Raw genomic sequence first — 26,320 nt, 5'->3', positions numbered from 1 at the left:
ACAATAACAAAGGCATGAGTGACGTCATCTTCGAACTATCTATAGGGGTATAAATGGTATGCGCTTGGCTAAGAAACTCACAACATTGCCATCCTGAAATATAACTCACCAACACACAAAACTCTTGGGTAACCATGAATTTTTATAGTCTGGATAATACAATTAAGTGAGAATTACTCATAAACGTGGATGGCAAAAAACAATAACAAAAACCCGAGTGACGTCAACTTCATTCTGTCTATAGAAGACACAGAAAGCCCACTATGGGTGGTCGGGGATCACACAAAGTGATCTATCTAAAAATTGTGATCGAGTTGAACAATTTAACATATTGGAAATTTCTAGAATTGTGAGCGCTTTTCATTTTGAGCGTGTTCTCAAGCAAGGTAAATGACTCCATGTGGGGAATTTTTAATTGATGTTATGCATTCAGGTTAAATGCTCACAACATCCACCAGCCGGATACCACGTACCAACACACAAAACTATGAGACTATGTGTAACCTTAAGTCTGATTTATTTAATTTATTGAGAACGAATCACTAACATGATGTCTCAAAATAATAACTAAGAGCTGAACTTCGAACGACATTGGCGCCACTCAGCCCTTTGTTGTTGTTTTTAGCCATCCGTTTTTCATTAGTAGTTCTCACTAAATTAATCAGACTATAAACAAAATGGTCAAGATTTCAGTTTTATTTGTTGGTAGGCTACGTTTTATCCGGCTGGTGATTGTTGTAAGATTTTTGGCTTAGCGCACCTTATCAATAGCACAGATCATTTTAGTGATCATAGGCTCTAAAAATATAAAATCAGAGACGTTAGCACAAAAAGTGGGGTCTCCTGTAATATAAAGATTAGCGTTATGTTATTGTAGCTGCCTCATCATATTAAATAGTGTTCATCGGGTCATAAAAAAATAGGGAGAAAGAACGTGTGATGTGAAATTAGGTCATTTTAATTTTAACTTTAGTCGCAGGTGGTTGGTATTTGTTGCTTTTTTTTTTTTATTGTTGTTTTCTATTTCTTTCTCTTTTTCGTTTTGTTTTTGGTAACAAATACGATGTGGAATTCATTCAATAATATGAGTATTATTATGTTTTTGTTTTAAAGACTTATCCAGACTATTGTTTGTGAGGAACAAGTAAAGTTCAAAATACATAAACCACTTTTAGTTGCCAAGGAGACATAACGAATCATTTCTTCGGGGGAAATTTGGGTTTGCGATCACACACTCGCTCACGCCACCTCGATCAACTCGCTCGACACGACACTCGACACTCCCGCCATTTCACTTTCACTTTTGCCTCTCGAAGATGACACATCAAGTTGCACGAATTTGAAAAAAATTGCCTTTTAATCTATTATATACCCTACATCTTTTTAAAAAAGACTAACAAATTTAAAAAATGGTAAGTTGTCTCAAAACATATTATTTTATCGTTCGAAATCTAAGAAATAATGAAAGGAGTAATATTGTGAAGATTTTGATGAGATGGACTCCATCATGGCCATGGAGTTCAAGTTGAGGTCAATTTCTCGGGCCAGGACTTTTTAATTTTTTTTTCATCCAAGAGATATTCTCTTGTTGAATCTTTCAGTTATTTAAAGCAGGTAAAGTTATAGTGATATTCTAGCCATATACACTAGACCTGGTAGATTGAGCTACTTGGATATCGAGATTTAGAATCTTAAAAAAAAAAAAAAATACGCGGAAGTAGAAAAAAAAAGTAGGGAGGTCACACGAGGCCAGTCAAGTGAAGGACTGTGAGTCTAATTTTAAGCTAAGTTGCTCTCGATTTTCGCCTTCACGATTATAAAATGAAGATAATCAAAACTTTTCTGAGACTAAAACCATTTTCAATTCATATGGAGAATTGGGTTTATTACAATGTCGTGGTCTTCTAAGTTTAAACTTGAACTTTAGAGCGGGAGTCGTCTGATTAAATTTTCATCTTATTCTTTGTCTTAACTTAAACAGTTTTAATACATTTGATACACTGTAGCCCCAATTGCATCCAACTTGGGGACCGTTCACAATTAACCAAATATTGGCAAAAATTGACACCCCCCCCCCTCCCCCTTGTCAACTTTTGTCCACCCCTCCTTCCCCCTTGTTGATGTCAACTTTAACATTCTCATGCGTACAAGCAGACGCTCCACCACTTGAGCTAACGAGGCAGTTAAATGAGGAGTCACAAGTCGTTTCTTACATTTATGTAGAGAAACAAAAACTATATAAACCTTGTAAAAATTGACTAGACGTCTAGACATTAAAAGATATATGATAGGTTTTGGACCAAAAAATAGATTTGTCTTTTTAAAAAAAGTGCAACTTTAAAATGACTGAAAGCAAACTATTTGTAACAATTTCTGAGGTATGTTTTTTAAAAATGTTTAAAATCTTCACACCAATATATTTACATAATTTTTCATCATTCAAATATTGAAGGTATCATTTATGATCTCAAAAATATTTCTGCTATTTGGTGGTAAAATCAAGTTTGCTTCTTCATCGCCACCATTTTCATCTTTCTCATCCACTGGCACACACACATCTTTCTTACTACAAACTCTCTTGTGAGTATTCATACTTTTGTTGAATGGTACTTGGTGTAATGACACATTCTCTTTTTTAAGATTGTAACTCCTGAGTGATTATTCTTGCTCAAGGAGGGACAGTGTTCATCAAAGAATGACGGTTTCATGCTTTCCAAATTTTGAAAATGGGAGTGCCTGAAACAGACTTCCGAAATGACCAGTGAAATCTATCCTACGCTTTGACTGGAACAGGAGGTGGCAAGAAACGCTGTGGAAATATTTCGCAGTAGTTTATCCTAAAAGCATGGTTGACATCAACTTTTGGGAGACCCCCCTCCCCCTTGTCAACTTTTGAAGACCCCCTTCCCCTCCCCTTTTTGGTTGACATCAATTGTGAACGGTCCTTTAGGGTTCCTTTTACTTTTTACTATAAGGCCACGTCCACGCCTCGTTCTGAAAAAAGTCCGAAATTACAGTGGAGGCAAAAGAAAATCAGCTGATCCTTAAAATAGTAACAGAAAAGTGGAGGTTCTCGGCAATGAATGCAAGAAAGACTTATAAAACGCCGTTATAAAAATAATTAAAAACTCACTTAATGTTATAATTACAATCAGGGCTGGCGGAGTCAGTTATTTTTAAACCGACTCCGACTCCGACTCCTCAAGCATAGTATTAATAGGTAATAATATGCAACCAACACTCGCAGCTACTTTTAGCTTTTCCCCAGTATATGTATTATAACAATACAAGCCGCTTCATATTTGAAACTAGGACAAAAAAGGAACTGAAACTAGACAAAAAGGAAACTGAAACTAAGATATGAATAAAACTGTCATTAAGACCAACAAAAAGAGGAAAAGTGAAATTAAGACAATATTGAAACTGAAACCATTTATACTGAAATAAAGTCACTTCTTATGGTCTTATGGTTATCCTACTTTCTAATAACCTAACTTTAACATTGAAGAGTCAGCATCCCCACCCCTCCCTCTAGTCAGGTACGGGGTGATTGGCATTGATGCCAACTTAAATGTACAGCACGAGAGCATGAAGGTTGGGGAGGAAAGGGGGTTTTGGAAGCATAGTTCACCTTTAGCTAATACCAATGTAATTTTTTTCAAATTCTATAGGCCTGGATACTATCTAGAATCTAGTATCTAAAATATTACACATTGAATGGTATAAAAATGCGGTGTGTCTTTTTTACGAATCCCAACAAAGTTATGGGAAGTAGGTGGCAGTGGGGAGTGAACCTAGAACTCAGGGAAGTGTACACCATTGGGGAGTGAACCTGGGACTGGGTTTCGGCGGGTTTCGTAAAAAAGAACTAGTACTTTTTTACGAAACCCGACAATATCCAGCAACGTTATGGGAAGTAGACAACTGTGGGGAGTGAACCTGAGACTCAGGAAAGTGTACATCAGTCGGGAGTGAACCTGAGACTAAGGTTATCGGCCGGTTTCGGCGGGTTTCGTGAAAAAGAATTAGTGCTTTATTACGAAACCCGCTGAAACGCGACAATATCCAGCAAAGTTATGGGAAGTAGACAACTGTGGGGAGTGAACCCGAGACTCAGGGAAGTGTACATCAGTCGGGAGTGAACCTGAGACTAAGGCTATCGGCGGGTTTCGTAAAAAAGAATTAGTGCTTTATTACGAAATCCGGCAAAGTTATGGGAGTTTGACAACAGTGGGGGGTGATCCTGGGAATCAGGGCGGTGTACACCAGTGGGGAGTGAACCTGGGACTGTGTAAAAAGGATATCAGTGGGAAATAAACCTGGGACTAAAGGGAGATGGATACCATAGAAAGTTGATAGTTGGATATGGGAGTTGAGTACCAGAGGAGAGTGAACCTGACACTATAGAAGGTGGGTGCCAGTGGGGAGTGACCCTGGGAATCAGGGAATTGCACACCAGTGGGGAGTTAACCTGTGAATATCTAAAAAAGGATATCAATGGGAAATAAATCCGGCTTCAACTCCCAATGGTATCCATCTCCCTTTAGTCCCAGATTTATTTCCTACTGATATCCTTTATACATATTCCCAGGTTAACTCCCCACTGGTGTGCAATTCCCTGTGTCCCAGGTTCACTCTCCACTGGCGCCCACCTCCTATTGTGTCAGGTTCATTCTCCTCTGGTACCATACTTTCGTATTCGGCTTCAACTTTCAATGTTATCCATGTCCCTTTAGTCCAAGGTTTATTTCCCACTGATATCTTGTTTACATAGTCCCAGGTTCATTCTCCTCTGGTACCAAGCTCTCATATCCGGCTTCAACTTTCAATGGTATCCATCTCCCTTTAGTCCCAGGTTTATTTCCCACTGATATCCTGTTTACATAGTCCCAGGTTCACTCCCCACTGGCGCCCACCTCCTATTGTGTCAGGTTCATTCTGCTCTGGTACCAAACTCTCATATCCAGCTTCAACTTTCAATGGTATCCATCTCCCTTTAGTCCCAGGTTTATTTCCCACTAATATCCTGTTTACATAGTCCCAGGTCCCAGGTTCACTCCCCACTGGCGCCCACCTATAGTGTCAGCTTCATTCTCCTCTAGTACCAAACTCTCATATCCGGCTTCAACTTTCAATGGTATTCATCTCCCTTTAGTCCCAGGTTTATTTCCCACTGATATCCTTTTTACATAGTCCCAGGTTCACTCCCCACTGGCGCCCGCCTCCTATAGTGTCAGGTTTCTCTCTCCCCTGGTACCCAACCCCCAAATCCGGCTTCAACTCCCAATGGTATCCATCTCCCTTTAGTCCCAGATTTATTTCCCACTAATATCCTGTTTACATAGTCCCAGGTTCACTCCCCACTGGCGCCCACCTCCTATAGTGTCAGGTTCGTTCTCCTCTGGTACCAAACTCTCATACCCGGCTTCAAATTTCAATGGTATCCATCTCCTTTAGTCCCAGGTTTATTTCCCACTGATATCCTTTTTTACATATTCCCAGGTTAAATCCCCACTGGTGTGTAATTCCCTGAATCCCAGGTTCACTCCCCACTGGCGCCCACCTTCTATAGTGTCAGGTTCATTATCCTCTGGTACCAAACTCCTATAGTTCGGCTCGGATACCCACAGTTATCCATGTCCTGGTGTGCACTTCCCTGACTCCCAGGATCACCCCCCACTGTTGCCAAACTCCCATAACTTTGCCGGATATTGTCGGGTTTCGGCGGGTTTCGTAATAAAGCACTAATTCTTTTTTACGAAACCCGCCGAAACCGGCCGATAACCTTAGTCTCAGGTTCACTCCCGACTGGTGTACACTTCCCTGAGTCTCGGGTTCACTCCCCACAGTTGTCTACTTCCCATAACTTTGCTGGATATGGTCGGGTTTTGGCGGTTTTCGTAAAAAAGCACTAGTCGGGACTTCTAAAACCGACTCCGACTCCAACTCGCCAGCCCTGATTACAATCCATACGAGTACCAGAAATAGTTTTAAAACAATGTAACAATATAATGTTTAAGTTTCAATGCAAATGCAACCACAAATAACATTAAAGAACAATGTGGGACTACTTTTTTAATTTCATAAAATCAAACGCATATTTTCTGCACCCGATTTTGAACAGTGCTGATGGTTTTCCTTGGATCCGTGAAAATCCGCGATTTTTGTGTCAGAGGAGGAATTTCCTCCTATGAAAAAAGGCACTTTCCTCAATCAAATTTTATGGCTTAATGGATTTAATGTAGTGGAACAACCTGGTGCAGTTTCCCCACTATCCAGAAGATAGCTAGAGTAATTTATCATCTCAATGGCTCTAAAAGTGGGGGCTAGTGACATAAAGAAAACCATTCATAAATTTCCTCCGTTTTCCCTTTTTGTCATAATCCGCACTGATTGAACATGTATTTAGTATGTACCATACAAAAAAAATTCGTTTAGAAGGTAGTCGGGATTCAGATTCTAGTGCCAGTTGTATTTGGGTAACCATAATTGGGATTGCACTGAATGCGCTTAATATTATTATTATTATTGTTATAATTATGAATAATGATAAAACAAGTAGTAGTCTTTGGTGTATATGTACAATATTTCTTATAATACATACTTCAAAACAAAACGAAAAAAAATAAATATCTATTTGGGCATTTACTGACATTAATAGTCTTGAAAATCACAATCCATGAAATTTTAAAATCCCAAAATCTGAAGAACAAATGAATTTAATCCCAAATCCAACACATGAATGTATTTCAATAAGGAGACATCTCCTTTTAAAGCCATAGTATTACTTGCAGCCAACAGTACCCCACTCTGCGTTTTACAGGCTTGTCACCGTCACATTGTAAATTGTGGCCGCATTAGAGTAATCAGTGTCCAAAAGACTGACATACAATCAATGAGACCTATAAAGAATTCATCCTAGAATTCAACTACAAATTGAAAAACATGATTAATACCTGAATAATACTTCATTTTAATCTAGAAAAGAGGTCAGGCCTTACTGTTTTGCTTATTGGTTACAAATCTCTCTCAAATAATTTTCTTTGCTTGGGTTCACACACACTCCTCGTTATTGCAAAACATTGATTAGTGAGATAAATTGTTTATTTCAATCATAAACTTAATCACATAATCTAAATAGTTTATTTCATTCAACCTTAATCACATAATCTATATGGTGGGGAATAAAAACAGGTAATTATCCAAAATTTCACAGATCGGTCTACCTATTCAAACTTCGTATATTTAGCTTAATTACTCAATCAACATATTTTAAAAATTGTATTGCATTGTTTCATTGAAACAAGACCATGACCCTTATGTCTGGACCGGGTATTCGCAAATCCTGCTTTTGTGTTCCACTTTTTGAATCAAATTCATTTCTATTTCATCCATTTATTCGCTACGTTTTTGCACTTTATAAAACAAGACCATGACGCTTATGTCTGGACTGGGTATTCGCAAATTTTGCTTTTGTGGTCCACTTTTCGGGTCTGATTTTTTGTTATCCATTTATGCGCAAAGTTTCTGCACTTTATAAACTAGACCACGATGCTTATGTCTGGATTGGGTATTCGCAGATTCTGCTTTTGTGTTCCATTTATCGAATTGAATTCTCTTCTATTTTATCCATTTGTTTGCAGTTTCTGCACTTTATAAGCAAGATCATAATGCTTAAGTGTGCACCAGTTTATCGCATATTCTACCCCTGTACCATTTCTCGAATCAGATTCTTTATTATCTAAAATCATTTTAATCGCAAACTTTCTACACTTGATTATAATCAAGACTATATAGTGCTTAAGTCTACATCGGTTAATTGCATGTTTTGCCTAAGAAGTACATTTCTCAAATCAGAATCTTTTCTAGCTAACCATTATAATTGCAAACTTTATATTTATAAGCAAGGTAATGCTAGTCAACCATTATAATTGGAAACATTATATTTATAAGAAAGACAGTGACACTTGAGCCCGCATTGGATAATCACAAACTCAGCTCATGTATTACATCCCAAATCAAATTCTTTCCCATTTAGACACATTAACTGTACATTTTCTGCACTATATATGCAAAGCCACAATTTAAAAAATATAGGTGTACAATCTGCTTAATCGCTCATTCCATAAGAGAAACACGACTTTTTACTTATTTTCTTCAATACTAAAAATACATATATATAACTTTCTAAAGAAATATGATTGCAAATTTGTGGATATGGCAATTCTCTGAAAGGCATAATGAATTATTACATGCTCTGCTGTTTCTGATTATGTTGTAGTAAACTTAAGAATGAATTATTATCAAATCTATGTATTGTTGAATTTTAAAACAAAAATAACTCTCTTATGGATCATTGTAAGGCATATTGCCTATTCACTCTGCATATTTATATGATACTTAAGTGTAATTCAATTCTACAAAAATGCATTCTGGTTGCTGATGTGAATAAATCCATTTTCTTCTTTTCTCTTAAGTTTTTCTGACAACATAATTTTTGAACCATTGTGCTCTCAGTCCTAGACAAAAACTTTTAAAATATCACTCACGTCCATAGACTGGATGATGCTTTTTCTTGAAAAATCTGCCTATACACTGCATTTTTCTTTTTAATGAAAAGCCTAAAAATTATATTGAAACAAACAGTTGAGTTTGTGACTGTCTGTATGAGAGTGAGCATTTATGTGTTTGAAAGCGAATAGTAGTAGAAGTATTTCACCACTGCTCTTTCAGTGATCCTGTTATCTTGAATTTGAATCTCGCTCAGCTACTAGTACTAGATAGGATCAGTTCTCATAACAAACCACCCTATGCCTATGGTGTTTTTTCATTGTCCAATTCGACAGCCCATCTTAAGCGAAGAGAATTCTTTTTACAAACTACTGTCAGAAGAATAAGTAAAGAATATAAAGTTGACATGAACACCACAACCCACACTTACACACCTCGTCTTACCGCAAATTGATCATGTCGTGACCATAGCAAACTAGACTCAGAGCTATGGTCGTAACCCAACATTTCCTTACCACCGTGCCGATCTTAAATCCGATAGAATAAGCGGTAGATATAATAATGGCTTATGGATAAATGAATAAAACATACTTTCTGTTAGATTCTCGCCTGTAATGAAATATTTCCCAAGAACTAGATAGATTTCGATAAGTGGGGTGATGAAATGACTGTCAGTGAATTATCCGAGAGAGGCTGGTTTCGGTTAAGTTTGCCTTAAACCATGTTTAAGTAATTCGAAGGAAGTTTGTTTTCCTTTCATCGACCTGTAACTACATTAAAAATAGCAACAAATATGTGAATTGTTTGCAGATAAGTTTTATGGAAGGAGACAGAGGATAGAGGATGGTTACCCACACTTGCTTTTGTTAGTTTTTCTACCTCCATTTCAACTGCGCAACCAGTTTACGCATCCCGCTGGGTGCCTCCAATATATATGAAAGTTTGAATGAATGAATACATTATTTATTGTCGGTAAAAATACATTTTATACATAACTATTAACAGTAGTGCTGCACTGAGGATCGGTCCCACGGTTCCTTGGCTGGGACCGGGCTGACGAACCGTTGAACCGAACGTTATTATCCTCACTTCTTATCTTTCTATTTGCACGATCCCAGCAATTCTAGTTTCTTTACTGCCTTTTCTCGGTCCTTTTGCCTAGGTCGTTCGCCTAACCACCCATTCCACTTAATCGCACCAACCCCCTCTTGCATATACGCCCTCTTGTGTGTGTGGTGGGGTAAGAGGGGCCGCGAGACGCCTTGGACGTTTCCATTACTCAGGGTAAATTTCCTAATTTACTACACACTAATGATCGCAATGACAATGATCTATTTTGACATCACCCCTCTTCTCTAATGGGTTATTCTTTGAAATGAATGTGACTACTATAAGTTGTGTGTATGTGTGTGTTCGTGTGTGTGTTTCGAACCTAGCTGGTCCGATTTTTTTCTTTTGGCTATCTGTTGTCACCACTCCTTTCTATCACATTGTTGTCATTTGATGATACAATAATATTTTTATTTCGTTTGGTGTTTTAACTAATCAAATGATACAAGTTTCACATACTATAGCTTTCTTCAAAAATAACAATTATAACGTCTGTATTTTTAAAAACCCACCATTAGATTATTTGGTGGGTCCGATAGCTCAGTTGATAGAGCACTCTCTTTACACGCAAGGGGCCAGAGATTGATCCCGGGTGCAGTCGAGCTTTTTTTTCTTCTGATCTCTTGTCTATTCAGCAGTGAATGGGTAGCTGGGTTTGTTAGATCTGGCGAAAAGTACTTTGGGATAGACAGCGTCCTATCCAAAGACAGAATTTTTTTTTTGTTAAAAAAGAAACAAAAACGTGAGCTTTTATATAGCGCAATATCCACTAAATGTTAGCAAAGCGCTTTACAACGGGTCCCTGACTAATAGCAACACGTAACATGTAGAACGAGACATGATGCCTGTTAGGCGATGTTACAATTTTATCCGACAGAGACAATGTTGACGACCAGGTACTCATTTTACACCTGAGTACGTGATAGGATGTGAGTAAAGAGTCTTTCAAGGACTAAACTCGGCGCGAGCGAGGCTCGAACCCAGGACCTTCCGATCCGAAAGCGAGAGTCATACCACAAGACCACATAGCCGCACGAAAAGAGAAAAAAGGAATGGAGACAACACCCCCCTCCCCACCAAAAAAAATTTTTTTAAAATTAAAATCAAACTCTTTCCACTTTCCATACTTTTGGTCCAGCATGTCACAGACACAAAATATTAACAATCCATTTTCCTTTCACTCCCTAACATTGACCCGACCCGCTCCATCAATCTTCGCAGACACACACACACATGCTTAATGGATAGTGTTATAGCACTATTTTCATGTTTTGAGGCAACACGCCTTCTCCGCTCTCACTTACACTTAGCGGTTTGACAGCCATCTACTGCAGGACCGGATCCTATCGTTTGACGATCACAATGACGCCTTGTGATTGGCCAATGTCGAAAAAGATCCGGTTCGAATCGGTCCTTGCGGTTCACATTTCCCATGAACCGTAGGGCCGTGGTCTTTAAGCTTGCCTAGGGCCGCCCCGCACTAATTAACAGATACAACAGAATATAAAAGTAATAATTTGAAAATTTCATAATGATATATAATGTCTTCTTAATAAACTCTTGATTTAAAATCAGTAAGCCCTTTAAGGCTTTTCACCGTCATAAGAAACTTAATACTTCGCACATAAAATAAAATGCTATATTATATTATACATAAAAATTAGACTCGATATCTAGGTATTGCCACTACAACCACCACCACATCCCTACCAACAACCACCAACACATCACTCTACCACCACCGTCACTTATCCCTACCACTAATACCACTACTACAACCACCATCATATTCACATCATCATCTCCATCACAACTACTACAACCATCACCACATCTTCATCCCTACCACCAATACTACAACCACCACCACATCATCTCTGCCACCACCTCCACATAATCATCTATACCAACACTCATATTTCGAGCTTGAGCTTTTATATAGGGCAATATCCACTTTGCTCAAATGGACTTGACGCCTGTTAGGCGATATTACAATTTTTTCAAACAGAGACAACGTTGTTAACAGCCAGGTACACATTTTACACCTGAGTGTGGTGAGAACATGCGAGTAAAGAGCCTTTTCCATGGACTAAACTATGCGCAGAGCGAGGCTCAAACTCATGACCTTCCGATCTGAAAGCGAGTGCCATACCACTAGACCACATAGCCACACATTATCCCTTCCAACACAACGGCCACCACATCATCCCTAGCACCACTACTACAACCACCACCATATCATCATCCCTATTACAACCACCATCATTACTACCTACAAGCATCACCACATCATACCAACCCTCAGCACTACAACCACCGCATCATCCTTACAACTACAACCCCACAACATCATCATCCCTACCACCACTATTGCTACAACTACTATCACATAATCCCTACCACTACTACTCATACTCGTACTACAACTACAACATCATACCAACCACCACATCATCATCCCTACCACCACTACTTCTACAACTTACAACCCCACTTCATCATCATCCCTACCACCACCATTTCTACAACTACTACCACATCATCATCCCTATCATCACCACTACTACAACCATCAATACATCATCCCAACTACCAATAATACTACAACCACCACCACATCATACTCCCGACCACAACAAATACTACACCTACTACATCGTGATCCCTACCACCACCACCACTTCAACCATATCCAAGTCTTTATTATACCTTCACCACCACTTCATCTCTACCATCACCACCACCACTTCATCTCTACCATCACCACCACCACATCATCCCCTACTACCACCTGCCACATTATCACCCCTACCACCAACACATCGTTGCTACTATAACTTCTACCGCATCACAACAAAAAGTTGGTAGTAAAATTCTTTTATTCATTAACAGGGGGAAATTTTTCTTTTTTCTTTAGGATCTATTACCGTTATGAGGAAAGACCGACATAATACTGGTGTTAGTCGCAGTGTATCAACTCCAGTATTTATCCAGTCTCAAAGAGCAACTTTTTATATTGAGTTTGAGCACTCGTGATCTAGAATAAAAATGTTAGAACGGAATATTTAAATTTGTCTTGTGCATTGATTACTTTCTATCATTGTTGCCACATTGAAATCGTTTGGAATAGTATTGTCATACTTTTACTTTTTCCTATTCCCACAGCGTGAGTGCATCTCTATCCATATTGGCCAAGCTGGTGTCCAGATTGGTAATGCATGCTGGGAATTGTATTGTTTGGAGCATGGAATCCAGCCAGACGGCCAGATGCCTTCTGACAAAACAATTGGAGGTGGCGATGACTCCTTTAACACATTTTTCAGTGAGACTGGGGCAGGAAAACACGTCCCAAGGGCTGTCTTTGTTGATTTGGAACCATCTGTCGTAGGTGAGAAACTTTTTGTTTTTTTTTACATTTCTATTTCAAACTGCTGCTATTATATCATTTCAAAATGATACCAATATTAAGCCATTTTTAAAGTGACAGCATATATTCATGTTTCCAGGCGTGTGTGCGTAGTAAGTTTTTTTGGTTATCATTTATGGTCAACCAAAAAACACATTTGATGTATAATTAGTCCCTTCAAAATGTATGTAGGTGATGTCTTATTATTTTGTAATTTTGATTTGGGGGGTGGGGGTTATTGACTGCGAACCAGTGTCCTTTTGACTGTTGTTGGAGCCCGGATTTTTGTTTTTTTTATCCAGGCAGCCTAATTTTCAGTGGCACCCGTGTCCCCGGGGATGAATGATGAAAAGAAATGTATAAATACAGGGTCTGGGGCCTGAAGAACTGTTAGAATATCTTAGTGTATAGGACCATACGGGTGGTTGGATGGGAGCATCACCCTTGAATCATATACCTATGATGTTCGCATGGGTGTACGATCCGATAGTGATTGTATTTTTGACAGGGGATTTTTTTTTTTTTCTGTAAATCTTCTGCCTGTTTGTTCTTGGTTATTTATAGTTTAGCTTATGATATCTTTAGGTTATGATTTTGATTTACATTTGTACTATTTTTGTTAGATTGCTTGTTTTTTTTGTTTCAGCGGTCTCTCATATAACCTCAATTGTGTTGGAAGAGTTCTACAGCAACAAACAAAAAAAACACTGATATCCTGTTTACATAGTCCCAGGTTCACTCCCCACTGACGCCCACCTCCTATTGTGTCGGGTTCATTCTCCTCGGGTACCAAACTCTCATATCCGGCTTCAACTTTCAATGGTATCCATTCCCTTTAGTCCCAGGTTTATTTCCCACTAATATCCTGTTTACATAGTCCCAGGTTCACTCCCCACTGGCGCCCGCCTCCTATAGTGTCAGGTTTCTCTCTCCCCTGGTACCCAACTCCCAATGGTATCCATCTCCCTTTAGTCCCAGATTTATTTCCTACTGATATCCTTTTTACATAGTCCCAGGTTCACTCCCCACTGGCGCCCACCCCCTATAGTGTCAGGTTCATTCTCCTCTGGTACCAAACTCTCATACCCGGCTTCAAATTTCAATGGTATCCATCTCCTTTAGTCCCAGGTTTATTTCCCACTGATATCCTTTTTTACATATTCCCAGGTTAAATCCCCACTGGTGTGTAATTCCCTGAATCCCAGGTTCACTCCCCACTGGCGCCCACCTTCTATAGTGTCAGGTTCATTATCCTCTGGTACCAAACTCCTATAGTTCGGCTCGGATACCCACAGTTATCCATCTCCCACAGTCCCAGGTTAACTCCTCACTGGTGTGCAATTCCCTGACTCCCAGGATCACCCCCCACTGTTGCCAAACTCCCATAACTTTGCCGGATATTGTCGGGTTTCGTAATAAAGCACTAATTCTTTTTTACGAAACTGGCCGATAACCTTAGTCTCAGGTTCACTCCCGACTGGTGTACACTTCCCTGAGTCTCGGGTTCACTCCCCACAGTTGTCTACTTCCCATAACTTTGCTGGATATGGTCGGGTTTCGGCGGGTTTCGCAAAAAAGCACTAGTTCTTTTTTACGAAACCCGCCGAAACCCAGTCCCAGGTTCACTCCCCAATGGTGCACACTTCCCTGAGTTCTAGGTTCACTGCCACCTACTTCCCATAACTTTGTCGGGATTCGGCAGGTTTCGTAAAAAAAAACACACCCATAAAAATGCAATGTCTGCGAAAGTGGTAAGGAGTCAGAGTCGGGACTTCTAAAACCGACTCCGACTCCACCCTCAAACAACCGACTCCTACCGACTCCGACTCGCCAGCCCTGCAATAAATAACATATGGTCCAATATAATATAGCAAAAATATGGGTCTGGTACTATAATTTTGCGAACAATAACGCATAGCGTAGTGAGACGTGCACCAAAATCACAAATGTGTCAACTTCAAGGCTCAAAACGGTCAAAGATGTCGGCTGGGATTTTTTTCAAAATTTGATATATTGTGCAGATACACTATTTCTATAAGCACATGGAAGCTTTCCTTGTATTTTGAGGTGCTTCATGGTAAAAATCACCTGCAAAGAACCTAAGTATCTCAACTTTAAGTTACAAAGGGGCATAACTCAATAAATTATTTAAACCCCCAAAATCGACTTATATTACACTTCACAGATAACAAACAAAGCTTAAATTGTTTGGCTTCTAACAAACTCTTAAAAGCTAATAACTTCAATGCTTGCAGTTTATTTATTTTTGAAAAAAGTGCGAAATAATGCATTAACAGTTCACTAATTGTAGACTACACACTCATTCAGAAATATCAGGGTGGCATGAATGGGAAAAACATTATCCAGCTCCTTTAGGTTTATCATATTGTGTGCTGGAATGTTCTCCAGTTAAAAATAGCTTGTAAAAAAGAGATAACATTAAAGAAGAAGGGACTTTTTGCCGAACCTGACTCTAAAATAGGTAAAAGAATAACAGATGAGATTAAAGAAAAGGTAATTGAATTTTTATAACAACAATGAATATCTCCGGCTGTTTCCTGGAAAGAAAGACTTGTTTCAGTCACAATTAATGAAGAAAAAACTGAAGTGCAAAAGCGTATGATACAAGTTAAATTGAATGAACTACATGCGCAACCTTGTAAAAAGTGCCCCCAATAACTCAATGTAATATTGGCTTATCAAAATTCTGTGAACTCAGGCCCAAATGGTATATTACTGTAGGACCAAAAGGAATGCATTCAGCTTTTGTTAGTGAAATGCATCAAAATTCAAAACTAATCATATTAGCTGTTCCTTTGAATAAATTTAACTAATCTGAATAAATAAAATAAGTAAAATAGTGTGTAATATTGAAAATCCAGAATGTATAGTAATTGTTGTGAAAAATGTCCTGGAACAGACTATCTGAAAGCATTTCTTAATAATCTCTTTTCTCAAAATGATCTTGATCTCTGTGATATGCTTACATCAAGCAGTGGTGCATACTGACAGCTACTTTATTAATACTGGAAGATACTGTTGAAAATATTACTGAAAAAATCTGCAAAACAATTCATAACATTAGACCACATTGTTTTATTAACAGTCTCAAGCTGCATGTCTAAACCATGTGAAAGACACCCTGAGTGATAATACTATAGCCATAGTTCTATTATGTTTTGCTGTAAGTTATTCTTTTATCATTCAAGATACTGTCCAGGGGCATCATTGAGACAATACACAATTGACGTCTCATCAATTTTGTTGTATTACTGGGAGAATGGAAAATTAAATCATATTAGTATTTTTATCGCTAGTGACTATTTATACATGACATTGCACTAGTGCACACAATTATGAGACAGATGGTGGGACGTTTGATGTCATCTCTCCCTAGCATAAAAATAAAGTGATTTACTTCAGTGATGGAGCAGCATCACAATATATAAACTATAACAATTTTCAAAATAATGTCATCATGAAGATTTTGGCTTGCATGCGGAATGTCACTTTTTTTTTTTTTTTTGCAACAATCCATGGGAAAATCGCCTTGTGATGGAATTAGAACTGTGAGACAGTTAGCACTTTGAACAAGTCTACAAGCTTTATATGACAACCAGATCTTATGCCCAAAACAACTTTATGAATGGTGCTCTAGCGACATACATGGCATCAGATTTGCATATGAGACTTCTAAAGACGTGGAAGCTAACAGGGAATTCTTGGAACACAGAGTCACCAGTGTTGTTTTTGACCAATATCAATTTAAAAACTATCTTTTAGTAGAATTTTTGTGGATCATGGCACTAGCAATTCATTTCTTGATATGAATATGAGTGAGGATGTTAACCATATTTCTTTTTAAGTAAGGATGTATGCTACAGCGATTTATGATCAGGAATGAAAGTGGAATATAGTAACTGTAGTAACTTATATTATTCCTCTGAGGAAAATTCTGATGTTCTAATCAAATTAATGCATCTTGACAGTCACAACATCTATATTGGCCACAAAATGAAAGAAATGCTTTCAGATTGTCTGTTGCACATGTTTCACGACGACGAAGCGTACATTCTGGATTTTCAATATTACACACTGTTTTATTTAGTTATTCAGATTAGTGAATTTATCCCTAGGTACAGCTATATATGATTAAGTTGGAATTTTGATGCATTTCCCAAACACAAACTGAATGCGTTCTTTATGGTCCCATTGAAATGCACCATCGGGTCTAAATTCACATAATTTTGACAAACCAATATCATATCGAGGGTAGGTACTTTTTAAAAACTTCAGCATGCAGTTCATTCAAATTAACAAGTATCACACGCTCTTGCACTTCAGTTTTTTCCCCATCAATTGTTACTGAAACACAGTCTTTCTTTCCAGGACACAGCCGCAAATATTCATTGTTGTTATAAAAATTCAATTACCTTTACTTTAATCTCATCTACTATTCTTTTACCTCTTTTAGAATCGGGTTCGGCAAAAAGTCCTTTCTCCTTCTTGAACTTTCTCACTTTTTTTAATGGGAGAACATTCCAACACACAAAGTGATAAATCTAAAGGAGCTGGATATTTTTTTTTTATTCATGCCACCCTGATATTTCTGAATGAGTGTGTAGTCTACAATTAGTGAACTGTTAATTCATTATTTTGCACTTTTTTTTTCAAAAATAAATAAACTGAAAGCATTGAATTTATTTGCTTTTAAGAGTTTGTTAGAAGCCAAACATTTTAAGCTTTGTTTGTTATCTGTGAAGTGTAATATAAGTCGATTTTGGGGGTTTAAATAATTTATTGAGTTATGCCGCTTTGTAACTTAAAGTTGAGATACTTAGGCTCTTTGCAGGTGATTTTTACCATGAAGCACCTCAAAATACAAGGAAAGCTTCCATCTGATTATAGAAATAGTGTATCTGCACAATATATTGGATTTTGAAAAAAATCCCAGCCGACATCTTTGACCGTTTTGAGCCTTGAAGTTGACACAAATTTGCGATTTTGGTGCACGACGCATTACGCTATGCGTTATTGTTCACAAAATTATAGTACCAGACCCATATTTTTGCTATATTATGTTGGACTATATGTTATTTATTGAGATACAAATCATCAATGACCAAAAATGTGACCCTCCGCCTCGAACCGGTATTAAGTCGGGATTTGGAAAACGAAGAAAACCGGTTTTAAAGTGGAAATGGTCAAAATGATCAAATTTCAGTTTTTGGTCGTTTCAGAAACTACAATCATTTTTCTACATGAAAACATAATAATTCAACATAAACATTGACGATAAGTTATATAAATTTGAAGTTCAAAAATGCAACTATCAGTGACACATTCAAAACGAGAGTTGACTTTCTCTCAGAGAGCCACCCTTTCCAAAGCTTAGTAATTCCGAGTCTTTTTCTCCACCAATAAGATGTAAGATATCACAGCAAAGGGCGTGTCTTTATCTATCTCATAGAAAGCATGACTGTTTCCACAATTTCATGCTTCAACCAATAATGAACTTTAAAAACTGTAAACAAGTCTAGGTTTTTCCCTGACAACCTTACAATGAATGATTCTGATTGGTCAACGCTCATCACATCCGCTGTGGCTGTAGGCCATAATGCTCGAGCGATGCTTCATGACGTCAGCATGCGTGTTACATACGTGTGTGTTTATGCATTTTGATACACACCACGTGCTTTTTTATCTTTGTCTCGCTATATTGGGTAATGATTGAGGTGGAGGTCCTCCTTTGTCCCTCTTTAATTATTCATGAAATTATATGATATGCTAAGACTTAATAGGACAACAGTTGCCTAATCTTACACTTACAGAGATTGTTTTAGGATAAACATTTAATTTTAAGTACAAAATCAGAATAATAGATAGAGCCTTCAACAATTAATGAACTGTAACTAAAAAATGAAATGGATAGATAAACACACAGACTGACAGATAGATAGATGGATGGATGGATGGATGGATGGATGGATGGATGGATGGATGGACGGATGGACGGACGGACGGACGGACGGACGGACGGATAGATGGATAGATGGATAGATAGATGGATAGATGAAGGGGAGAGAGAGAGAGAGAGAGAGAGATGGATGTTCGTTTTGTGATTTCTTTGTATACTGAAAGAAAGGGGGGGGGGGGGGGGGGGGGGGGGGGGGTTCTTTTTAGACAATGAACAATGTGGTGGAACGCTAAGGAAAACTTGAGAGATTCAATAACATGTTTTCATGTAAGTCACTACACAATAAGCCCCACCCCTCCTCCTCAAGCTGTCATCTGACTCAAAATGGAAACAATGCAGCCCATTTCTTTAATTGCAATCTCATTGGTCAATATGTTTCCAGTTGATTGACTATGACTTACTTTGTAACAAAATGCTTTCTTTAAACTATCCCTACAATTCTTTGCTCCGCCTCCATCCCTTTCTTCAGGTCTACCTCACTCTCTCCGTCTCCCTTTTGTTTCTTTCACACATTCATACACACACACACACACACACACATACACTTATACAGGTTTCAATCTTTATTATATTTCCCAAGCAGTCTCTCTCTCCCCTCCCCCTCTCGCTCCTCTTTCTCTCTCTCTCTCTCTCTCTCTCTCTCTCTCTCTCTCTCTCTCTCTCTCTCTCTCTCTCTCTCTCTCTCTCTCTCTCTCTCTCTCAGTGTGTCTGTTTTGTGTGTGTGTGTGTGTGTATTTTACTCTCTCATTCTCTCTCTTCCTCTCTAATCCTCTTTCTTGATAATTCTTTCCCTGCCCACCCGGCTTCACGTAGTTTCAAAACTGTACTTTCAAATTATAAACCCTTCTTTAACTTTTGGCATTTTGAAATCGTATTTTCTCTATTAAATAAGACAAAAATTTAACATTAATTCTTATTTCATTGATTCTTTATTTAAATATCAAAAATTCTTGAAAAAGTGAGCAATTGTCGGCGTTTTTTCCCCCCAGTGTTTTATTTGTTTTAAGAACATCTTACATAATAATGAATAACTACAAAAGTAATAATTGGATTGTTTCAAAAATCTGTATGTACATTATTAAATGTATAAGCTAAGCTCATGCCAAATTTCACTATTCTCGTCAAATTTTCGATGTCCGTATCTAAGGAGTTATCTTTGTCCATTGATTTAACTGTGCGTGAAAACGGTGCCTCACTTCAAAGTCGATTTTCTTAAAACTTGGTTTTCACACTCTCCCTACTTCAAACGGTCATATCTCGACAATAGATAATCAGAATTGTATAAATTTGGTATCAAATTTTAAAGCATAAAATAAGCTGTGATTGGGTACCAAAAACCCAAAATTGAAAAATCCGACTTAATACCGTTTCGAGGCGGAGGGTCACAAATGAAAGATTAAAGTCATGAAAAAAAATATTGAAAAAATTCATTTTTTTTGCCGAACAGCATGGGGAGCCATATTCAAGGGCAGATAACTCCAAAAGTTGATAAATATTTTCATTTTTCTTTAAATAATTGTAGCCTGTGCTAAAAGTTGTACAGTGTCGTGAACAGATTTCCCAATCTCGTTCACGATGTAAAAAATAAGGAAAAAGTTTAGAAAAAGTCTCCACCGAAGTGGGCGTTCTCCATATATGTAAAGGACATATATGGGCGGTTAAAAACTGCTCTAGAGCACTTCGGGAATCGTCCCGGTCTAGCCTGATTTTTATAACATACCAAAAGTATGGCGGATCGGATCTTAGCAGATACAACGATGGGCGAAGATAGTTGATATGTCTGTTTCAAATAAGGCTGTAGATAGTCGAGAGAAAGAATGAAGGGTGTCGAGAGCTTTTATAGAATAGATACGATGACGTCACGTTTACGCGGGAGACAGTGAACAAACACAACATGAAGATTACTCACAACAGCCTGATCAAGACACGACAGTCATACCATAACAAAACACTTACAACAACAACAACACAACAAACCTATCACAATAATCAGTGACATAAAATCTTCCCCACAACAGGATTACCAAATTTGAGAGAGATAACTTGATTAATAAAAACTTTATAGACTCTCAAATATGGACCCACAAGCAAATTTGATTTTGACACGTTTTGAGACAACATTTAAAAAAATTGTAAAAAATTCAAATATCCATATTCTGAACTGAAAATTTGGTTTTTTTTAATGTCTCATAAGTATCTTCAATTGAGCCAAGTTTGAGGAAAATCAAAAGGGGTGTGGTTCCCAATTTCCGAAAATTTGGTCCACTTGACATGGAATGGCCCTATAACAATGTGAACTTTGTTCATATTTTTTTTTCATCATTTTGTTGTTGAGCTATTCCAGCTATTTTTATGCCAGCAACTTTTTTGTTGTGGCCATAAGCTATTAAACACAGAAACTGGTGAAAGCTAGGGGTTATTTCTAGAATCCTTGAATTACGTACGTAATTGTTTTTTAAAATTAAAATGTTACGAAAATGACCTTTTGGTACAGCCTCGTATATCACATCAGCCTCGGTTTTGGAGCCGAAGAGAACTTTTAAAAAGTTGATGTATGGGAGAACATACAAGTCCAGTTTTTCACTCTTCAGAAGTTAACAAGAGTTTCAATAATTTATCATCTCAATTGCTCTACAGATGGGGGCTAATGTAGTAAAAGTGGGGCTTATAGGCAATTGTTCAAAATGTTCCTCCTTTTTTTACGTTTTGTCACCATCAGCACTATTGGATCAAAATCCCCATTCTGTATTTTTACTAATTAACTATAGTAGCTCATTGCATTTGGTGAATCTGGTAAAACAAGACCTTAACTTTTTGCCCACTAGTCCAAGATTCATTATGTTCAGAGCTTATCTGTGAATGAACTTTTCTCAATTCCACCAGTGTAACAAATGATATATTTACTACTCCAGTTTGATAATCTGAACTGATAGTTTTTTTATGATTTGCACTCCTAGATAAAGTCATGAGTTCATTGGACAGGCAACTCGTTATAACTTTTTGTCTTTTTTTTTCCACACAGCTCTATTTTTTTTATTTAGCCAGGTGTGTGTAAATAATTTTTAAAAAGCTCATGTGGCAAGGCTTTTGTGCTTCTCTGGGTGGATTATCATCCTCGAACGGGCCTGGATTTGTTTAGGTCAAAGGTCAGGACTGGAGGAGACCATGAGACATTTACTTTTTCTGATGTAGTACGTCGTTTCAATTGAGGTTAATTTAGTACATTGAAATTTTGTTTGCTCATTTAAAAATTTTTTTCTTCTAAATTTTAATTTTCAATATAACACTTCATGCACGGAATGAATATCGAAATTTATTACATCTTAGGAATCTTGATAAAACTTACAAAAATCATCAATAATTTTTGTATTCCTGTCCTATTTCCCTAGGGCTTTGTTTTGCTGTTTCTCTTTTTATTGCTGCAATGATAATAATTCTTTTTAAAAGCCTGCACTTATGAGAGCCAATCCTTGCATGTACTGCAAGTGTTGGGTGACAATATGTGCTATATAAAACCCAAAAGGTTACCCGTACATTGTCCTTTAATGGTCTGATGCTTCAACCATTTGAAACAGTTTTTTAATTCAGAATTGTCACACAGTTACTTTCACCATGGACACAATGCTTGGCACCGGTTCAGTCTTTAATTTGAGACAACTTTCAAGTTGCCATGTCATATCTGCCTACTTTCACAGATCGTCCGTAATTATTAGGGAAATGGAAGAAATATTTGAGATTTTTATTTCACAGCAATTTGGTCGCAGTGCTAGAGAGAGGAAAAATTCTTTTAAGTAACTGCATTTTAACAAGTAAAAGTCATAAAGGCCACCGCTCATTTCACACCCACGATAGCTAAATCGATCACTTACTCATAAGTGGCCATCAACAATTTATTTAATGTTTAAAACGTATGCTGCTTTTCTTTTGTGTGGTTGAGTAATACTGAAATTTTACTATTTATTACTGATGAATTTTGTGTTTTTACTGATTCTGAAGTTTTTCAGTTGGCAGGTGTGCCATTTTCAACTCTTGAGTATGCTTAATGACTGGGATACATGTTATAATTTTATTGTTTTTGATTTGATTAAGATGTGAGGATTTCAAACATGAAAGAAGTACTTTCTCATTCTCTATCCAATCTGTCGTATCTTTATTTCTTAGATGAGGTCCGCACTGGCACATACCGCCAGCTGTTCCATCCTGAACAACTAATCACGGGTAAGGAAGATGCTGCCAACAACTATGCTCGTGGTCACTACACTGTCGGCAAAGAACACATTGACATCACCCTGGATCGCATGAGGAAATTGGCAGACCAGTGCACAGGACTCCAGGGTTTCCTCGTCTTCCATTCCTTTGGTGGTGGCACCGGCTCTGGTTTCGCCTCTCTTCTCTTGGAACGCCTGTCTGTAGACTACGGCAAGAAATCCAAGCTGGAATTTGCCATCTACCCAGCTCCTCAGGTAAAACTGATTTGGTATTACTTTTTTAAAAGACATGTGCAAATTTTGATAAATATGTCTTTTGTATTTTTCAATTTGTATTTCTTTAGTCTTATTTATTTTTTAAATTTTTTTGTCTTATATAAAAAAAAATTTTTTTTCATGCTTATAAGCTAGTAACCATTTTTTTTGTAAAGCACCACTGGGTCAGTAAATGGGTCTGGTATGGTCTGGACATGATACCTATGGTATCATCTTTTCTCTGTCGAAATCTCAATTTTTTTAGTTATCTTAGTTATGTGGGGGAGACAAAGAAAAACACTCATAGACCAACTGAAGGGCTTCACCAACCTAACAATCCAAGAGCTGTTTGAAAAAGCAAGAGACAGGGAGGAATGGAGAGAGATAATTCATGCAGTATCCGAAGCCTGGACCAGGCATGGAACCTAGAAGAAGAAAGAAGTTATGTGGTTGTCTAGAACATCAACTTATTTCAAATAGCTGCAGTCTTGTTTTCTGGGCGGGTTCTGACCTCTCATGGTGAGCACTTACTGCGTGTCCTATCCCTCTACATCTTTTTTCCAACATGTTTTCTGTCTTTGTCTTGGAATGAGATGACTTGGTTTTGTCCTGGCCCTGGCCAGATACTCTGGCTGGGAGGAAATAGTCAAATGAATAGTCAAGAGTTTTGGGATTGGGAGATATTTTTTATGTTGTAAATCATCTGGTATGCACTGTATTGGTTTTGATATAGATATATATGAGGGAACGTGCTTTTGTCAGGATGAGACATTTAGGTGATCTCCAACCAAGTGCACTGATAGTGTGCTTTTGGAATCTACATCTGTTCCCTATTTGAACTAATTCCCCTTTGCCTCCCTTTTTATTGGGTTCTTAATTGTATTTCTATAACTTTTTTCTAACCCATTTTCTTCCTTTTTACTGGCGCTTATATGATCTAAATGTGTCGCAAGCACTGTAAACCCCTTATAAACAGTCTTGTTTTAATTTTGAACTCAATGCTTTCTTATTGATGTTATTGATATAAACTGTAATCATTTTAGTTGCCCAATTTGCTGGGGACTTTTTTGCCTTCATGGAGTTGCCATTTATACAGATTAGTCTGAGTACACACGTTTTTTGGGAAGTCAAATTGACCAAATTCTAATTTTTTTTAACCAAATTTTTGTATTATTACTAAAAAATAGTTTTTGATGGTAAAATATAATTGAAAGGCTTCATTATTAGGACTTGTTTGAATTCAAACTTTATCTCTTGTAATAATATGTGTAAGTTGCCTCTATCTGTATTTGTCTTGGTGGGGTTCCTACCTCCCATAGTGGGCAGGGAGGTACTTATTGTGTCTTCTATCCCCCTATATCTGTTTTCCAACTTGCATTCTGTCTTTGTCTTGGAATGAGATTGCTTGGTTTTGTCCTGGCCCTGGTCGGAGTCCTGGCTGGGAGGGAAACAGTCAAATGCATAGTTATTGTTTTGGGAGATGATATTTTTTTCCTCGTAAATCATCTCTCTGTTATGTATTATTATATTTGTTCTAATTTATAATGTAAGCATTTGAGTGTGTTCCTCTTGGTGGGGGCCGTGCTTGTGTCCAGATGAGAAGTATTGGTGATCTCAAACTAAGAACATTGATGGTATGCTCTTGGAATCTACATCTGATCCCTATTTGTTCCCAGTTCCCCTTTGTCTTACTTTTTCTTGGCTACTTTAGTTGTAATTCTAGAACTTTTTACTGTCCCATTTTCTTTCTTTTTACTGGCGCTGATATGACCTAAATGTGTTGCAAGCACCGTAAAACCCTTAAAAACAAAAACATATCTGTATTTGTCATTCCACAGATATCAACAGCCGTGGTAGAACCTTACAACTCCATCCTGACTACTCACACCACCCTCGAACATTCTGACTGTGCTTTCATGGTGGACAATGAAGCCATCTATGACATCTGCAGGCGTAACCTTGACATTGAAAGACCCTCCTACACCAACCTCAACCGTCTGATTGGTCAAATTGTCTCCTCAATCACTGCTTCTCTGAGGTGTGTGGATTATTTTGATAGCATGCTTTTGGTCACAGATTATAATTGCGGGTGGTTGGATGGGAGCATCACCCTTGAATCGTATACCTATGATGTTCGCATGGGTGTACGATCCGATAGTGATGTCGTTTCTTCTTCTCTTTACTAGCCTATCCTGCTTCTTTGGTTTGTGATTGTATTTTTGACAGGGGATATTTTTTTTCTGTAAATCTTATGCCTGTTTGTTCTTGGTTATTTATAATTTAGCTTATGATATCTTAGGTTATGATTTTGATTGACATTTGTACTATTTTTGCTTGTTTTTTTGTTTCAGCGGTCTCTCATATAACCTCAATTGTGTTGGAAGAGACCTAAAGCAACAAACAAAACAAAAAAAAAAAAAACAGATTATAATTATAGACTGGATTTAAAGTTTTTCTTCATGATTTTTATTTGACATAAAAAACACAGTCACACGCACAACATAAAAGAACAGAATAGAGATTAGCAGTTTATTTTTGTTACTACTTTGGCCTGCTGGCATCCATGTACATGTAGATTTAGGTAATCCTTCAGAGCCAACAGGCTCATGGAGCTGGAGTTTATTATGTTTTCCATAGTATGATACGGACAATAGCAATTACTTGCTATCCTTTGGGTAGGACGCTAGTCCATCGCTAAGTACTTTCCTCTAGATCATACAGACCCAGCTATCTAATCAACGCTGGGTGGACAGAGGGGTCAGAAAAACATTTCGACTGGATATTCAAGATAGCATTACCTCACCTAAGCAATTCAGTCGATTTATGTTGAAAATAGTCCCCGTGTTGTTGTTA

At 37.7% G+C, this 26,320-nt stretch overlaps 1 protein-coding gene across 1 annotated transcript in view; it reads left to right on the top strand.

Annotated features, from left to right (window-relative positions):
• The first annotated feature begins 1,216 nt into the window (after positions 1–1,216).
• Positions 1,217–26,320, top strand: part of LOC144973996 (tubulin alpha-1 chain-like) — a 25,421-nt gene continuing 317 nt past the window's right edge. The window contains exons 1-4 of the mRNA XM_078916885.1: positions 1,217–1,412; positions 12,787–13,009; positions 23,166–23,467; positions 25,306–25,552. Coding sequence (XP_078773011.1) covers positions 1,410–1,412; positions 12,787–13,009; positions 23,166–23,467; positions 25,306–25,552 — 775 coding nt within the window. The 5' untranslated portion in view covers positions 1,217–1,409. The remainder of the gene's footprint in view (positions 1,413–12,786; positions 13,010–23,165; positions 23,468–25,305; positions 25,553–26,320) is intronic.

The sequence above is a fragment of the Berghia stephanieae genome, chromosome 5 (genome assembly GCF_034508935.2).
Source record: "Berghia stephanieae isolate SIO BIC M18660-M18661 chromosome 5, UCSD_Bste_1.3, whole genome shotgun sequence".
Classification (NCBI taxonomy): Eukaryota; Metazoa; Mollusca; class Gastropoda; order Nudibranchia; family Aeolidiidae; genus Berghia; species Berghia stephanieae.
The sequence above is the reverse complement of the archived record's forward strand: the minus strand, read 5'-3'. Positions and strand labels throughout refer to the sequence as shown.